The 19,342-nt window shown below is 36.2% G+C and overlaps 1 protein-coding gene across 12 annotated transcripts in view; it reads left to right on the top strand.

Moving 5' to 3' along the window:
* gphna (gephyrin a) overlaps nucleotides 1-19,342 on the top strand; it is a 278,299-nt gene that overhangs the window by 96,076 nt on the left and 162,881 nt on the right. For all 12 annotated transcript variants that reach the window (XM_066694145.1, XM_066694146.1, XM_066694142.1 and 9 more), the window contains exon 3: nucleotides 15,261-15,318. In XM_066694145.1, the coding sequence (XP_066550242.1) occupies nucleotides 15,261-15,318 (58 nt within the window). The remainder of the gene's footprint in view (nucleotides 1-15,260; nucleotides 15,319-19,342) is intronic.

The raw sequence follows: 19,342 nt of genomic DNA, 5'->3' as shown, positions 1-19,342 counted from the left end.
TAAATCCAAATCACCCTTTATTTTTCTGTCAAAGCCTCTCTAACAAGGTATTACTGATATTACAAAATACAGGCCTTAGAACTGCCTAAAGTGATGATGTGAAAACATAATTCAAAACTCACTGTTCCCAAGCTATAATGTCCCTACAGAAACAAGTCGTCGTTGATACAGTGGACCCCTGCATAATGAATTTAAACGTTCCACAAAAACTGCTATGTGTAAGATGTGTTATGTGAATATGGGACATACATATACACATCTATTGAGCCCAAATATGTTGAAAGATCCCACTGGCAGGACCTGATTTTAAATGCATTTTATTCATTCATTTCAAATTGCGGATTCATATCTTGAGACCCAGAGCTTTCGATTCTAGCATCATTAAGCTTTCTATCCATTTCCTAGTTGGAGAACAGTCTTAGGGTGGACCAAGCACATTGTGGATAGGTTATGTAAAAGCTCACCTGTTTACGGAGAGCCACTTCACTGTATTCTCTTTTGAGCCTTGCCAATTCAAGTTAAAAGTTCAAAATGTATAATAATAATGTATGTGTACTATGTCATCATCCAGGATATTGCTTGCTATTTCACATTAATGAAAAATTGAAAAAGGTACGGGTTTGCTAAGGTAAACAGTATAGAATGCTGTAACACTATTGGCTGGTTTCACAGACCTCGGTTAATGCTAGTTTGGGACTACTCTACCTAAAATAACATTGGGTAGTCCATGAATAGTGCTAATTTGGGACTGTGAAAGCAGGCCTGTAAGTGTCACATTTGTGTACATTGTCGACAACCAGTTTCTATAAATAGATAGCAGTCTTTTAAGTTCCACTTTGTTTGTTTGTTCGTTCTATGAATTGCCCCAGCTTACTTGATACTTTTTTAGTATTCAGATGCTTATTATTAGTGCTGCCACGTACTGTGCTATTCATGAAGCGGTTGTTGTACTAGATACATTCTGATAGATAGATACGTTGTTTTTTCTGGTTGACTGGTTTCCAGGCTGTTACTCAAACAAACGGATGGCATCATGGATTATTGTATTGTTTATTTCTTGCAGATCAGTAGGGATGTTCTGTTTATAAAGAAAAACAATGCAAGTATAATCTGAATTCATACCTGTTTTTGTTTGATTCCGTGTTTTAAATTACAACTTGAATATTACAAGTGCTGATTAAAAGCTTGTATTACTACGCTTGTGTAATAATGTCAGTAGCAAAAATATATTGGCCGTTTTGAAATTAAACATTTAATAATTTATTGTGACTCGCATGTTGTCTCAGCCAGTCAGTGTACATTAGATGTGTTCAGTTAACCACAGCCAGCAGCACCGATTTAATAACTTTCTGATCTCCTTGCTGCTGTATACAACTATACTGCCTGGAGGGGAGGCAACCATTAGGCCTAGGCCCTAAGCCATGGACCCCCAGAGATTCATTTTTCTCCTATATGCCATCCATAGGAGTTTTTTATTTATTTAAATGTTCACTTACTTTATTTTAGATCATGTAAACTGTTTACAGGTCTATATTTATTTACTGTCTTTATGTATTTTATTTTGCTGTACTTTGTTGTATGTTTTCCAGTCTGTAAAGCGCTCTGTGGCTACCCTGCGAAGGGCGCTATACAAATAAAAATTGATTGATTGAGTTATTATGTAGAGTTTGTAAAGTTGATTTCTAAGTTTGAATTTTATAAAGCTCTTGTACTTGCTTAAATCAGATATCCTGTTAAGCAAGTATGATTATTGATATCAAAAATGGAAATCTCACAATGCACATTTAAATTTAGCTGACGTATCATGTGTACACTGTACTACAACACATTGTGTTAGATGTTATGGTTTTTTTTCTCCGCTAGTGCTGTATGACCAGGCCAAATGCCATGTTCACTTTATCTGTTCTTGGAGATTTGTCATTTTCCAAGAAAATGCAATCCGTCTCTTGGTTTTCACTTATGCCCTTGCTCCTGCCTCTGAGTATTAGCAAGTCGCTATGTATGAAGGTAAACACAGGCAGCACAAGACGAGGATAAAAAGCAGTCAGTAATTGGTTTAAACCCATATTATGTTTGGAAAAGCTAAGCATGTTTATTAAAAGTGTCAATTTAAGATGACTGCCCTATACATTTACACCATGAGGCTGATTTGTTTGAGGGTTATCCACTTGAACATACATGTATCATGTCACATTCATATCACGATTATAGTGACCAAAATTATCACGGTTAACAGTATTATCATGGTATTGTTAAAATGTGCTGGAAATGTTCAAAAAGTACTGATACACAAACTGAAATCATGTATGCCCAGTATACACACACACATATGTATGTATGTATGTATATGTGTATATATATATATATATATATGTGTATATATATATAAATAGTTATTTCTCATTGTGCAAGGAAGGAATGTGTAACCAACATGGGACATACGGTCTTCAGTTGTATAACACTCAACGAGTTGAGAGGCAGCTTGGTTTCTTTTTAAGATGAACGAATCAGCCAGACTCGAGAGTCAGTGAGTCATTGAATGAGTTTTGATGGGCAGGTCAACTGCAACGCGTTGCCATTGTTGACCGATATGGACTGAACACGATTTACATTTTGTAAACATAAACACTCCCAGATCGGATGCCCGCCACAAAAGCCGAGCTAAACACAATACCTGCGTTTTAATCAGACAATGTCTAACATTTACATATGTCTGTATGAGTCTGAAGCTTATAAGATTATATGATATTCAAATACAGAAGATCCAACAGCAATAACTGTACGAGATGTAAGATTGATAAAGCGCACTAACTGTTTATATGAAGGACCTCAAAACACACACATATTAACAGCGTTTTTAAACAAGGGATGGCGGCTGAAGTGCATTCATCACATCTGACAAGCACAGAGCGCAGTGATATAGAGACCCCGCAACACTAAGATATTGTATTTGTATAAAACACTAGAACCAGTGACTGTACTGCGAGTCTCAGGCTGGCTCTCACTGTCGGTGAGTCTCTCCAAGTCTGTCCAATCAGTGCTCTCAAGCTCTTGACCAATGACGTGGACCCATAATGCTAGAACACGCCCCTAGCAGAAACAGGGCGTGGTTTTGGCATAACTGTGTTAGAAAAAAAATGATGCTCCCGAGCGTTGTCACTACCTTCCGCCATGTTTTCACACAAAACAAAATCCACGTTGCATGCTGCACCTGCGTCAGACTGTTGCTAGCTTTGGTTGATGCTAGACAGTATTTGCCATGCGTTTTTCAGACCGCAGTAATCAAACACGGTTTTAATGATAATTAAAATTTGAAACGGTAATACTAACCATCGGGAATTTCACTGTGGTTTATCGTGAAACCGGTAACTGTTTCATCCCTAATACAGTTAGTTCCATAAATATTTGGACAGTGACCACAATGGATTTGAAAGAAAACAATCAAGATCGGCTTTAAGTGTAGACTCTCATCTTTAATTTGAGGGAAGATACATCCAAATTGGGTCAATGGTGTAGGAATTACACCCATTTCGATATTTGTTTGCCCCAATTTTAGGGGCTAAAATGTAGGGGCTGAATTAAATTGTGAGTTTCAATACTTCAATGACTGCCTGAAGTCTGGAACCTATTAACATCACCAGATGCTGGGTTTCTTCCCTGGTGATGCTCTGCCAGGCCTGTACTGCAGTTGTCTTTAGTTCCTGCTTGTTCTTGGGGTGTTTTGCCTTCAGCAAGTGAAATGCTGCTCAATTGGATTCAGGTCAGGTGATTGATTTGGCCATTGCAGAACATTCCACTTCTTCACCTTAAAAAAGTCTTGGGTTGCTTTCGAAGTATGCTTTGGTCATTGTTCATCTGCACTGTGAAGTGCCGTCCAATGAGTCCCATTATTTTTGAGCCCCTGTTCACCCAATTTGGATGTAACTACCCTCAAATTAAAAATGAAAGTCTATGCTTAAGGCATTTATTGATTGTGGTGGCGTACACAGACAAAATGATGACAACTGTGTCACTGTCCAAATATTTTTGGACCTAACTGGATGTAATTTTATGTTGTACAATCATTATTCATATTAGTCTTGTTAGTTAGACCTGTAGCCTAGTTTGTATTCTCTGATCTCTTTTCATAAACTCTTTTCATAAATTCTGTGCACAAGAGACAAGAGTGTATAAGGTTTTATTCTTCTTCAAGAGTTGCCATGAAAATTCTGGAGAGATTGTGTCTTCCTGACGTGGCCCACTCCTTTACAAATCTTGATCTGGATAGTGTCTTTGTGAGTTGGATTGTTTAGGTAGCATTGTTGTCGATCAACAAAGCACAGGCACAGGCACATTTTTCCAATACTTCTTTGACAACTAGTATATGATCCATCTTGTTATATACACATCTGAACCCTACCTGTTCTCTTGGTTGGAAGAAGTCCAGTGTCTTGAAGGTGTTGTGTTACTATCTTCATAATTATTTTGTATAAAATGAGAACGAGACTAATGGGCCTATAGTTCTTCAGATATTCTTTGGCTCATTTTTTATGGATGAGAGTGGCATTGTTCCATTTATCTTGAGTTTGTTTATTTTTGAGATGCATGTTTGCCAGAATCTTTTCCAGCTTTTTCTAGGATCTCCACTGTGGTAGTGCAGGTCAATTTTTCATCATCTTTAAGGCATATCCTACTGCTTCTGGAATCACATCTGGTATTTCACTTGTCTTCATTGAGACCTCTTCTTCTTTACTGCTGTCATCACTACTATACAGGATTTTGGATTGCTCCCACTCTTCTGATAATACTTCTTGATTGTTATGCCATCATCATTTTTCAGGGCTGAAGACCCCGTATTTGAAAGCTGAAGAAAGTGTTTTGTGATAATTATTGTAGAACCCATCTCGGAAATAAGTGGAGAAGTCGTCGAGATAAAGCAAATAGAACTTTAATCAAACCGGCTCGGAAGCCCCACGTCAGGAAAATTCCTACAGTGAGGACTTAATGTTTACAAACATGAGTGAAGCTTTATAGAAAAATGATGTAGAATCTTGTGGCCATTCATCCAATCAAAGGCTTCAAAAGATGCAAGCCCTGGAAAGTTTGTAGGCTGCCCTTCCTAAGGGAGGAGGTCATCATAGAGGCAGATGTCTGGTCCTGTTACAGCAGACTGTTCTTTGGATCCCACACCTCTTCCGAGGAAGACTACCATGAACATTACAAGGGTCAGAAATCTGACCTCGAGATAACACTCTGGCAGACCCCGGCCACAGATCCACATGTCCAGCAATGTATATAAGGCTGACCACTTGTGCTGTTCAATAAGTCTCTGCTGAGGTAGAGTGCTTCCATGTCGGGCCCCTTCCAGGCCTGGCATGCTAAATCTATACATTTACCATCTATGCATCCAGACTGGGTTCTTCAAGGGCAATGATTTGATTTTCCTATTTGGAGAGGGTGTTTGGCATTTTTGATGTTCCCATTATTTTCAATGGTTTCTATAATAAGAATGTAGTTAAACTTTGTTACGTCTTCAGTCTTATGGTTTCGCATAGCTCAGTGTAATTAACATTTGATTTGGGGTCACAACTGAATTTTATTTCTCCTTTTTCTTTTTATAATATAGCAGCCACACATTCAAAATGTATTTGGATACAAGCAAAAATAAGCCAACCTAAAACACCTGGAATAAATGGAAGAAATTACAGGAAAAAAGCTAATATTTTCTCTGGTATTATTTCAAAAAAGCTAAATACATAAAATGTGTTTATTACGGGTCTATATTGAATCAGTAATATAATATACATGAAAGTTGGGCTTATTCTTTTGACAATATAGTAAATGTTAATTAATGTAATTTAAAGTGAAATTCAGGTATCAGCACTTTTTTGTTTGTTTGCTTTAATTGTGAAAGTGTAGCAGATGTTTAGTTGTATTGAGATAGAAAAGCAGGAGACAGTGGCCTGGGGCCAGCCTGAGCTTTGGGAAATGGGCTGGTGCTGTTAAATAAAGAGAAACACGCTTAGAAAATTTGATAGAATTCAAATCGGGGACAGGTGGCAAGGCAGGCTTGTACACTCATTGTACATGTGTTAATAACGCTTTTTTTATTAAATGCAGAATTCCAGAGGAGTCCTTGCTATTCCAAGAGAGGCTCTCCTCCAGCTTTCGGTTAATTTTCAGTAAAAAAACAAGAAGAAATAACACATCAGATTATGAAAGATGTAAATTCTAAGTGCTTTGAATCTTAGAAAAGTCCCTGTCCAGTGTTTAAATATATTGTACAGATTACTTAGCATTTGAAGGGACCCGTTTTCTATATTGAAGGACAGAGGATAAGTTAGTCATTTTGATCATTTTTAAATGCCTCCCACATGATTTTAAGATAGCAGAAATTATTGAAATGATTAAATAAATAATTATATATTGAAATACATAAATCAATGTTTAAATACACAAATAAATATTTAAATAAATGCATGTAATTTTAATCTTTCAGTTTTTTATTTATGTATTCATTTATTTCAACATTTATTTATCCATTTATTTAACAATTTTTTTATTTCAACATTAAATCATTTATTTATGTATTGATTGATTGATTTTGGCACAAATTATCCTCAGTATAGATTTTCTGTTGGTTTGCAGTAATTGAGCAACAAATAACATTAAATGCTTGTTATGTATCCTGCGATGTATCCATAATAAGAATCTGCTTTCAATGTCAATGCCTTCATTCTGACCTGGAGCAAGTAGCATTGTTCTTACCTGTCATATGAACCAAACAATATGATTTAGAACTTATTTTTAAACTATGGTGTATAATGCATTATTTTTTCAACAGAACAAATAATATTTTCTTTTCACATACAGATCAAATGGATCTTTACACTTTAATCAATCTGGATCTACATTTTGTGTTAAGAATTTTGCCAAAGTAAAATTAATTACACATAAGTAATACAGCATAGTGTAGAGAAACAAAAGGTGAGTTTCAGACCTACATGATAATTCCCACGCCAGTGCATTGCAGAGGATGTCATCATAATTATGGCACAATCCACAACTGCATCTACCTATACCTGTAGAAGGAAATTTAGCAAAAAAGCACTGATGTAGTATACCTTCGTACAGAAGACAAAATGATGCACAGGGCTACAGGAAGACTGGCTTATCTGTGGTTCTTGTTGGCTTTGTCTTGAAAAGCAGGCAGTTCTTACTTGTCATCATGTGAACCTGATATTTCTATGAATTTCCTCTCTGCCTCTGTGGTGAGATATTTATGCCTGAGTGTGTATGAAGTGCTCTCCCCCAGCTTTGGCATACTGTCTCATGGAGCTTCGTGCCTCTGTTAAAAAAATGTGCCTTCTTAAAATATATCACAGTTGGCATCCATTTGGGCAGATGTACTCCTAACATGACGTGTGAGGTCTGAAGGGGACCCAGGGAGGTCTGTTTTGAAATGCCAGCACTTGTTCTAAAGGTTATTTTTATACACTATAGAATTCCGGAAAGCCTTACAAAAAAAAAAAAAAAAAACAGAAAAACATGTTTTCTTTTTGTTTCTGAAATATATGATTTCCTATGTTAGTTTTTTGTTGTTGTTGTTGTTGTATATGTTCCAAAACAGCTGTTTCAAATTCCAGTATAATAGACTTCAAAAAACAAAGGTTTCACACATTCTGATTCCAAAAATGTATTTTCTCCATATCAAGACATTAACATTTCAAGTCCAAACCATTCTTCTTCAGAAAAGTAAACTGGGATCCAATTGAATGAATCTTCTGTCATAAAATGTATCCATTACTTTTTCATATATTTTATTAGGCTAGTATCATTAGCATCAGTTCTCATTTACAAGGATTTTCCATTGTTCTATCTACATGCTACTTCCTTCAACATGCTTAAGTCCTTCAACTTATTTATGTGCTTTTCATCTTATAAAGAATAGGATTTGTATATATTTCACTATAATTAATTATTTTTACAAGATGGGTACCAGCAACTAAATTGTGTCAGGCTTGTTTTAGATTAGAACATATGCTGAATATAATCATTTGCATGAGGTTTATTTGTGACTCAACACTATGTAAATGGTTCAATGTTTTAAACATGAAAATGTTATATGCTCTCATTGGTCAAAAAAATAATTTATGTCTTGTGGGGGGGAAACGGGCATATAAGCAGATTTAATATTCGTTCAACCAACTGAGAAAGACCCTTAAAGCAAATTTAGAAGAAAACATGTTTTAAATATATTTTTAGAATATGGTTGACTGCACCTTTCCACAAAAAAAAATCTTTGGAAACAAAATGGCTCCCGTGCCCCCATTTAAAATTCCAGTGTAAGTTTCAATGATTTGAATGTGTTGAATGTCAGGTTCACACGATGAGTGTTTGTGAAACCTGTGACTGTTACTTTCCTGTCATATGATTCTGGCTGCAATAATAATGTAGTTTGCTCAAAGTGTAGCAATCTGTGATTTGAAATTCTTCCAGTTGCCAGACAAGGCAGTAAAACAGTGAAAAGTGTGCTGGAGTCTGCATGAGTGCGAGACCCTCCAGCCGACACACTTCTGGCAACTTTCTAGCTTCATGTTTCTCATGTTTACTCTCAAAAGTTCACTTGTGTGTTGTTTGTGCATGCATGTCTGTTCTGTGTCTGTTCATCTGCACAGGACTGTGAAAATACACATTTTCTTCGACAGAATATATTTGTGAAAAAGTATTTTCAATGTATATATGTTTGTACTCTATGACAATATTTCATTACAAATTTTATTTTGTATGACAAACAACACCGACAAATAGTGTTTTGAGATTTAAAGTCAAGTGGGTGTATGGGGATGACTTGAGAGTGGTATGCAAGGATTGTGTAATCGCTTTTATTGTCCAGCAAGCCCTGGGCATCAAAAGGGTTTATTGCTTCGACTTGTTTTATGTGTTAGCAATTTGTTATAACCTAATTTAATGAAATGCTGTTGTAAAGCTGTGGTCTAATGTGGAAGGTAGGAACAGATGGGGGTTCATTACTGGTAATATCCCACTACTCCTCAGCTGGGCAGCATCTGTTTTAGGGGGACTTATTAGCATGCAAATAACACAGATTGTGAGAGCACAGGCATTAGCTAGTTACAGGATTGCTGACCGAAACTGTAAACTCTCAAAGTCTCACCTTTAAATATTCTTTGACGTGAACTGACTTTCACTTTTCCCATGTCTGTCCATAAACATTTAAAAGAGCCATCTCTACTTCTAAAGTGCAGTCTCCCTCTTAAAGCTGTGGCAACTCCTTTCTCCCAAACCTCCCACTCCCTCTTTTACATTTTCTGTAATCACCTCTCCTTGTCAATTGTTTTTTGTTATTATTGTTCGTCTGAAGCTTACAAAACAGTTGCAAATAATTCCTTTCTGGAATGATGTAAGAGATTTGGAATAGCCCTTCTTTTGTTAACCTTGACAACTATTTCAAATTTGTAATCTGAGGACCTGCTGTTATTGTAAGATATACTTAATTACACACATCGAAAAGTGGAACATCCATAAAATGATTCTTTTGTTGATAGGTACCTTGCCTTAACTTCTCAAGATGGGACACATCCTTATATATGGATTATCCCTCATTCAATATTTATATTTTTCTAATGCATACAGTTTCATAAACTAGCATTTAAGCATGTGGTCTCTAATGTTCTCAATTATTTATGCTGCATTATACTTTACATACCAAACTTAAACCTGCAATTCATTTATTTCTGCTTTTGTATGTTGACTGTACGTATATTTCCATTGCATGATTTTCACATTGAAAAAAACAGTTACAGAGCCATTTAAAAATGTCAAATCTTCTTACTGTGTTAATAAGATTCCAGAGCTTCAGTTTCAGGTATGAAGTATAATTAAAATGTGCTTTCACAAACTTTAGTGCTATAGGGTTGTTGCTCACTGATAACCCACTTTTTCATAGTTGACTGGTACTGAAATTGGCAGTAAGTAGGTTGGAATTATACAAGGTACTCATGCAGAGAGAGACAACTATACATAACTGTTCAAGAGGCAAGATTTTTGATATGAAGGGGGAACTATATATAAAGTATTTATTTTATACCCTAGTAAATGTACTATTCCACACAAATGATGTTGTGTAGCCTACAGACTTGACAATTGACAGTAATTTGAACTGTCACCAGATTGTGGGACTGTACTGACAGATGATCAGTTTAGGACTCATATGTATTTGTTTTGAGTTATATTTATAAGCAGTGGTTTGTCATCTTCTAATATTACTTACAATTAGTGAATTCAGAGATTGGTACCATTCTATCTTCTACTTTACTGTAAGTCTGCTACCACAGTTGAAATACCTTTCCATGGTGCACATTTTTTATTTTTCTGATGAATAAGATGCATTTTTGTGATCTGAAAAGATATGGGTAGTATGCAAATTCCATTTACAATTGCTAAAGAAATACATAACATTGCCTGATCTGAAGAAAATCTGAAGAATGAGCAAAGCTATATGATGATGACAGTGAGAGACAGAGACATTTGAAATTGCATTTTTGAATCTAATTTCTGAAGAAAAAGTGAAATGAAAGTGTGTTCCAAAAATAGCAACTTGTAAAAGAAAGCAATCTGTTCAGCTGATTCTCAATGATACCTGTCGAATTTCTTCATCTGAAATTCAGCTAGTTTAAAGCTTTGTAGATAGAAGTGGTTTCCTTGGAAACTAGATGAAAGTACCCAAGTTCTTTTTGTTCAGTGTGTTCTCATTTCTTTTTAAGGATAAAAAGGAAATGGCAGTGCCTCTACAGGTTAGAATTTTTTATTTCTGAAACAGAGTTGTGAGAGATTTTAGAGGGGGACATTAGGCACTGTAAAATTAAAATGTATATATTCTTTCTTACTTTCTTACCTGTTCAGTTAGGTATATATATATATATATATATATATATATATATATATATATATATATATATATATATACACTCACCTAAAGGATTATTAGGAACACCATACTAATACTGTGTTTGACCCCCTTTCGCCTTCAGAACTGCCTTAATTCTACGTGGCATTGATTCAACAAGGTGCTGAAAGCATTCTTTAGAAATGTTGGCCCATATTGATAGGATAGCATCTTGCAGTTGATGGAGATTTGTGGGATGCACATCCAGGGTACGAAGCTCCCGTTCCACTACATCCCAAAGATGCTCTATTGGGTTGAGATCTGGTGACTGTGGGGGCCAGTTTAGTACAGTGAACTCATTGTCATGTTCAAGAAACCAATTTGAAATGATTCGACCTTTGTGACATGGTGCATTATCCTGCTGGAAGTAGCCATCAGAGGATGGGTACATGGTGGTCATAAAAGGATGGACATGGTCAGAAACAATGCTCAGGTAGGCCGTGGCATTTAAACTATGCCCAATTGGCACTAAGGGGCCTAAAGTGTGCCAAGAAAACATCCCCCACACCATTACACCACCACCACCAGCCTGCACAGTGGTAACAAGGCATGATGGATCCATGTTCTCATTCTGTTTACGCCAAATTCTGACTCTACCATCTGAATGTCTCAACAGAAATCGAGACTCATCAGACCAGGCAACATTTTTCCAGTCTTCAACTGTCCAATTTTGGTGAGCTTGTGCAAATTGTAGCCTCTTTTTCCTATTTGTAGTGGAGATGAGTGGTACCCGGTGGGGTCTTCTGCTGTTGTAGCCCATCCACCTCAAGGTTGTACGTGTTGTGGCTTCACAAATGCTTTGCTGCATACCTCGGTTGTAACGAGTGGTTATTTCAGTCAAAGTTGCTCTTCTATCAGCTTGAATCAGTCGGCCCATTCTCCTCTGACCTCTAGCATCAACAAGGCATTTTCGCCCACAGGACTGCCGCATACTGGATGTTTTTCCCTTTTCACACCATTCTTTGTAAACCCTAGAAATGGTTGTGCGTGAAAATCCCAGTAACTGAGCAGATTGTGAAATACTCAGACCGGCCCGTCTGGCACCAACAACCATGCCACGCTCAAAATTGCTTAAATCACCTTTCTTTCCCATTCAGACATTCAGTTTGGAGTTCAGGAGATTGTCTTGACCAGGACCACACCCCTAAATGCATTGAAGCAACTGCCATGTGATTGGTTGGTTAGATAATTGCATGAATGAGAAATTGAACAGGTGTTCCTAATAATCCTTTAGGTGAGTGTATATATATATATATATATACACATACAGTACTGTGCAAACGTTTTAGGCAGGAATGAAAAAATGAATGCAAAGGGTGGTCACACCAAATATTGATTTGATGTATTTTTTTTTTTTCTGTTTACTCACTTTGCATTTAGTTAATTGATAAATGTAACCTATTAACATGTCTATTTTTGAAAGCATTCTTACTTTACAGCATTTTTTCACACCTGCCTAAAACTTTTGCACAGTACTGTGTGTGTATATGTACACCAATCAGCCATAACATTCTGACCACCTGCCTAATATTGTGTAGGTCCCCCTTTTGCCGCCAAAACAGCCCTGACCCGTCGAGGCATGGACTCCACTAGACCTCTGAAGGTGTGCTGTGGTATCTGGCACCAAGACGTTAGCAGCAGATCCTTTAAGTCCTGTACGTTGCGAGGTGGGGCCTCCATGGATCGGACTTGTTTGTCCAGCACATCCCACAGATGCTCGATTGGATTGAGATCTGGGGAATTTGGAGGCCAAGTCAACACCTTGAACTCGTGATTCATCAGACCAGGCCATCTTCTTCCATTGCTCCGTGTTCCAGTTCTGATGCTCACGTGCCCATTGTAGGCGCTTTCGGTAGTGGACAGGTCAGCATGGGCACCCTGACTGGTCTGCGGCTACGCAGCCCCATACGCAACAAACTGTGATGCACTGTGTGTTCTGACACCTTTCTATCAGAACCAGCATTCACTTTTTCAGCAATTTGAGCTACAGTAGCTTGTCTGGTGGATCGGACCACACGGACCAGCCTTCGCTCCCCGCGTACGTCAGTGAGCCTTGGCCGCCCATGACCCTGTCGCCGGTTCACCGATTTTCCTTCCTTGGACCACTTTTGATAGGTACTGACCACTGCAGACCGGGAACACCCCACAATAGCTGCAGTTTTGGAGACGCTCTGACCCAGTCGTCTAGCCATCACAATTTGGACCTAGAATAAATATTTATGGCATTTCCCATTGACAAAATTCTATTCCATTTGGATTTTTTTTTTTTTTTTGTAACAAATCTGCATTTGTATAAAATTAAAATGTCTGATTTATTTATTTATATATATATATATATATATATATATATATATATATATATAATGTAATTAAAACAAGATGTATGAAGGAAAGAAAGCAAAATAAACTTACATTTTGTTAATGTATCATTGACATTATTATTGTGCTGGTTTGCTTTTCACAGATTTTTTTTAAATTAATAATGCTTTTGTCAGTACCGTATGTTGGGGGGGGGCAAAATCTAATACTAGCTTAATTCTTATAAATGAATCTCTAGAGCTCAGAAATGCACTTGAGTTTGTATAGCGTTCCCAGAATATGAATTAGAGTGTTATCCTTGAGGTTAATCTGAGGGTCAGATATAAAGCTAATTCATTATGTCAGTAGTTTCTTTTCTTGGGTATGGAGTACCATCTGTTCTAAACCATGTGCAAAATATTTATGAGCCTCGTTGTAAAGTGTGACGCTTGAGTCTGCTAAGTGAACCAAGAGTTCCCCCTTGAAGGTTTCCCCAGATACAAGCTTCTTTGTAAGTTAATTTATCTTCCAGGTAAGAACAGATGGTGAAACATGGGTCGACAAAAAACACAAGTTCCAAGAACTAAGAGCACGGACCCCTGACAACTGTAGTATGACTGACCGGTTGGGGAAAGCCCCTCATTACAGACATTGGAAGCTCAGCAAATCTGGTGTAAAGACAAACTAACAAAAATAACTTGCACTTTGATAACATGTTCTTAAATGTGTTTTGTAGTGTTGCTTTTAATCTGGAGTAATGCCCCACTACATTCTTACTGGCCAGGCCTGGTTCAGCAGATCACTGATTCTAAAGTAGGGGTGGCAGTCTGAGGCAAGACTTTTGAACTTAAATTTTAGTCCATGTTGTGTTTATAGTGCAGATTGTTTTTCTTTTGATGTAATACACCCAATATAGCTTTACAATTAAGACTATAACACTTGCATAGAACATGCAATCAAAATAAACTATCCTATACAAAAATATTTGAATCTGTCTGTTAACAGAAAAATGTTAAGTTTGACATCCTGCAGATTAAAAATGTAAATAAATAAAATTTAAAGGCAGATTATTAAACACACAGCAACAAAACATCCTCAGAATGTTACTTTTTATTGATCTATTTAGCAAATTGTTAAACTGTAACATGTATATTGAGATCATTTGCCAAAATTCACTTGTATTATTTGTCTATGAGTTATTTCTATATTACTTATGAATTAAATATATTTGAGACAATTGATTTTTCTTTTGGCCTATAATTTATTTCTCTGCTCTGTGGTTTAATGATCAAAATATTCTGATCAAGCTATGGAAATTATAAAACCTGAAGATCAAATCAGGTTTGCAGTGTTATATTGTGTATACATATCCTGTATTCTGAATATACTTTTTTTTAATATATGGTTTGTAATGTATAGTTATTTGTATAAACATTATATTTTATACATCATAATATATCATATATATTTGGAATATTACAAAAAATAGGCATATACTGTTAGCATTGTCTAAACATGTTCTTAATCTTATCCACCATGAGACACCTTGGTGATTAATCATAAAAACAAATCTCTTGAATTTAACATCTAAATAAATTAGTCTGCCACAAGAGGGTACTAAGAGACATGTTTTTTTTTGACAGGGAAGAGAAACATTGTTTTTGTTTTTAGAGGAAGATACATGTGAAAGGACCATTTCAACTTTGTCCTTTCTCTTTTTTATATATATATATCTATATATATATATATATATATATATATATATATATATATATATATATCCCTATTTACAAATGGTATCATATTATTTTTTATGTAGTCTTGATGTTTATTTTGGAATTTAAAAATGGATAAGTGGCTGACCATTACATTCATTCTACTGCGTTGGAGTCATTCTCTGTACAATTACCTGGATGCTGGATCTATATCACATGGGCAATGCATTGAATCACTGGCTGTTTAAAAGTTTAGTGGAGTGTTTCAGTTTTGGGTTAAAAATGTCTTCTCTTTTTTTCAGGCTCGGAGGAACTATATCTGCTTACAAAATCGTTCCAGATGAAATAGATGAAATTAAGGTAACAGAATTTATTTATTTATTTATTTATCAACTGTTTTAATGGGAGGGCAATTGTATGTATCTACCATCTTTTTTTTATGACTGTTTGCTGACCCTGCAAATTGGGGCCAGTTACTCCTCAACAGTGGTTTTCGAGATTTTTTTTCTCAATCTTGAGAAACAGTGTGTTTGCAAGTGAATTCTGAAACTGCAATTGCAAAAGATGAATGCATGTGTGTGTTTGTGGATATATATGTACACACACACACACACACACACACACACACACACATACAAACTTGATTCAGGATATTCAGTTGAAATGTTCACTACCTTTCATGTTAGATTATAAATGAAGTGTATGATTCCTGTGTTCAGTATGCCAATATGTGAAGTTATTAACCTAATATTGACAATACTGGAAACAAATGATGTCTATAAAAGGCTGAATGATCAATTAAATTATCAGACTTTTTATAATACAGTAAATAAAGTGTGTGTGTGTGTGTGTGTGTATATATATGTATGTATATATATATATATAATTATTGATTGAGCTAACATTTTGCTCTTGTGGCATTTGATGTATTTGAAATATTCACCATCCATTTTCTTATTAATCTCGAAGGGGATCTTAATCTTAACAAAAAAAGTTACTGTTTCGCTATCCAGGAAGTGATTCAACATCATCTCATGAAATCCCAAAACAGCACTCGTTTTGGCTTTAGACAGCTGTCGTGGTATTTGTTAAGGGTTACAGTGTTTGCTGTTAAAAATTGCCAGTAAGATAGAATTGAACAGAATTGTTTAATAACTTTGCATAGACATTACTAATAACGATGTATAAACCAAACATTGTAAAAACTTAAGTAGAAGTCTATTAAGGACTATGTTGCGCATACGATAGTATATATGTTTGCTTTACTCAGCTTAATCAGTTATCATTCTGTACCATGCGGTTTGTTAGTCTACCTACCTATTTTATAATTGTATTATTAAAAGTTAGCTACCTTGGGTAGTCATTTTATTAGTAGTCTACACCATGTCAGGCACATGGCAATGTTTTAATTAGCTTGAAGAAAAATTACAACTGATTCGGTCCAAACCCTTAAAATATTGTGCATGTAAGGATATGTCTAATTAGATAACTCATGATAGTGACTAAATACACAGTCACTATTCCTTTGTCCATCCACAATTTACGGAAAAGTACACAATTTTTAATTTTTTTTGGACGGGGGCACAGGTCACTATATAGTGGCACTGCTGCACAGACATTATACTTGATTTTCCTAGAGTCATGAATAGTGGCAGTGAATCATCTGTCTCAATTAATATGCATGTGCATCTTCCCGAGTACATGTAAAATGATCAATCTAGGCACTAAATAGGATGGTTCATGTCATGATTGTATTATCCATCTTATTCATCATCTGTTTCATGTTACCAAGCAGATCTGACAGAAGAGACCAATTTATGAATTTCAACAATTTTTCTTTTTCTCTGTTTTCTAATTCGGATTACCTTGCTGTGTCTTTAAGGTTATTTTTGTATTTAAAAGCATGCAGTCAAGGCACAAAGAACCTTCCTCAGGGTATTGCATGATGTTGACAAAATAGGTTTGAATCTCCGGTTTTATGAACCAGCAGATTAACTCATATCTTCTTAGAACATATATTTAACCCTAATATAGAGAGATGTGATAATCTGGGATATTAGAGACTATTTTGTTTAAATAGGGAGCCTGGAAGAGAGCAGAAGGAGAGAATATAGTAGGTAAAATGGTGGTGGCCTTGCATACACACTGTACATACAACTGAATTAGGGCTTTGCACTACAGTTCTTTAAGGGGATTACATTTGGGATTTTTTAAATCTGAAATTGTGCATTTGAAGGTGTAGCATAAGGTACACTTATAAATTTCAATTAAAGAAGTGAATTTATAGTATCACCTTATCACGAATCCTGGAATCTTGTAGAACTCAATTTCTGTAATAATTGGACGCAGACACCAATTCCAAAGATATAAATTGTCAAATTTATTCAAAAACAAAGACTAAATGTAGCACTACACTAATTATACAAAAGGGAAAACTAATAAAAATTCAACTCTAGATCAACAAATCAAAGACAAATCACTTCCTTGACCAAATCAAAGACCATGGGATCTTATATGATATCACACAAATCGTTAAACAAAAAAGGTTATAAACACATTGACTACAATACCGGTTAGTTAGACGAAGGTGAGTCTCTCATTAGTATTGTTAGTCAGACATTAAATAACTACGCAGGTTAGTATTTATGTCAGGTAACTTCTCGTTTGATATATATATATATATATATATCAGTCTCATTTACAATTATTTCTCGGCGTTGACAGATTTTATTTCTAAAATTATCAATCTCCTTCTCCCAGTTTAAGTCTTCTGTTGCTGGCAAAGACTTGGTTGGTTTCTGGTTCCGGTTCGGGCAACAGAGGTACAGGTTGAGCTGTGGCAGCGAGTTTCTGGTTCAGGTGAGAGAGAGAGAGAGAGAGAGAGAGAGAGAGAGAGAGAGAGAGAGAGAGAGAGAGAGAGAGAGAGAGAGAGAGAGAGAGAGAGAGAGAGAGAGAGAGAGAGAGAGAGAGAGAGAGAGAGAGAGAGAGAGAGAGAGAGAGAGAGAGAGAGAGGCCGTGCGCTGTTCTTTATACGCCTGTCAGATCAATAGATGATTGGTTCTTCAGTTTTTCAGTGTTTCAGCCCCCAGTGTCCTATTGGAGGGGGGCTTGATTTATGACTGATGTCAATCCATGCCATCTTTTGGAAATGCCGGTTGGCCCGGGTTCGTAGCTCTGTGTCTGGATTTCGGCTCTCGTCCATTTCAAAGAGTTTTTATTACCTACAGGCCCCCTTCCCCAGACATTTCACAGCAGGATTCCAAACTATTTGGCCTATTCTCTGTGCCATCCTCCCAGACTGTCACTTTGATGTAAACCAGTCCCACGCTTTAAGGAAATCTGATAACTTCTTTGGATCAGTGCTTCAGCTCAGAGCTAAAATGCTCTTATCAAAATAACCCATCATAACACTACAAAAGTGTCTTTTTGATTAAACATGAGGATGGTATGGATAGGTGTGGAAATGCAGAAACAAAATATAGTACAACACAGTTCATTTTTTAAAGGACAATATCATTCCTACATGTGATGGAATATCCTTATAAAGACAACTTTTATGTTTTGTGTGTGTTTCTTTTTTTTTTTTTAATTTAACACAGCCACACTCTAATCTAAATTACCTACATTGTGCGTAAATCCATTTCTGCAATCTGTATTGGTAATGTTAAAGTGCAACATATGTATCTTGAATGCAGAAATCATATACAAACTGCACATGACTGAATGGGACATGGAAAGGTGTGTTCTCTGGATTTCAGTAATATGTATAAATAAACATATTGGGAAGATGACAAGATGAAATCTAAAGTTTGTAGAAACAAGCTGAACATGATGTAGAAGACAGGTGTGTACGTGTACAGTGAGGGAAAAAAGTATTTGATCCCCTGCTGATTTTGTATGTTTGCCCACTGACAAAGACATGATCAGTCTATAATTTTAATGGTAGGTGTATTTTAACAGTGAGAGACAGAATAACAACAAAAAAATCCAGGAAAACGTATTTCAAAAAAGTTATAAATTAAATGTTAATGAGGGAAATAATTATTTGATCCCCTATCAATCAGCAAGATTTCTGGCTCCCAGGTGTCTTTTATACAGGTAACGAGCTGAGATTAGGAGCACTCTCTTAAAGGGACTGCTCCTAATCTCAGCTCATTACCTTCATAAAAGACACCTGTCCACTGAAGCAATCAATCAATTAGATTCCAAACTCTCCACCATGGCCAAGACCAAAGACCTGTCCAAGGATGTCGGGGACAAGATTGTAGACCTACACAAGGCTGGAATGGGCTACAAGACCATCGCCAAGCAGCTTGGTGAGAAGGTGACAACAGTTGGTGCAATTATTCGCAAATGGAAGAAACACAAAATAACTGTCAGTCTC

The sequence above is a fragment of the Amia ocellicauda genome, chromosome 21 (assembly GCF_036373705.1).
Source record: "Amia ocellicauda isolate fAmiCal2 chromosome 21, fAmiCal2.hap1, whole genome shotgun sequence".
NCBI lineage: Eukaryota > Metazoa > Chordata > Actinopteri > Amiiformes > Amiidae > Amia > Amia ocellicauda.
The sequence above is the reverse complement of the archived record's forward strand: the minus strand, read 5'-3'. Positions and strand labels throughout refer to the sequence as shown.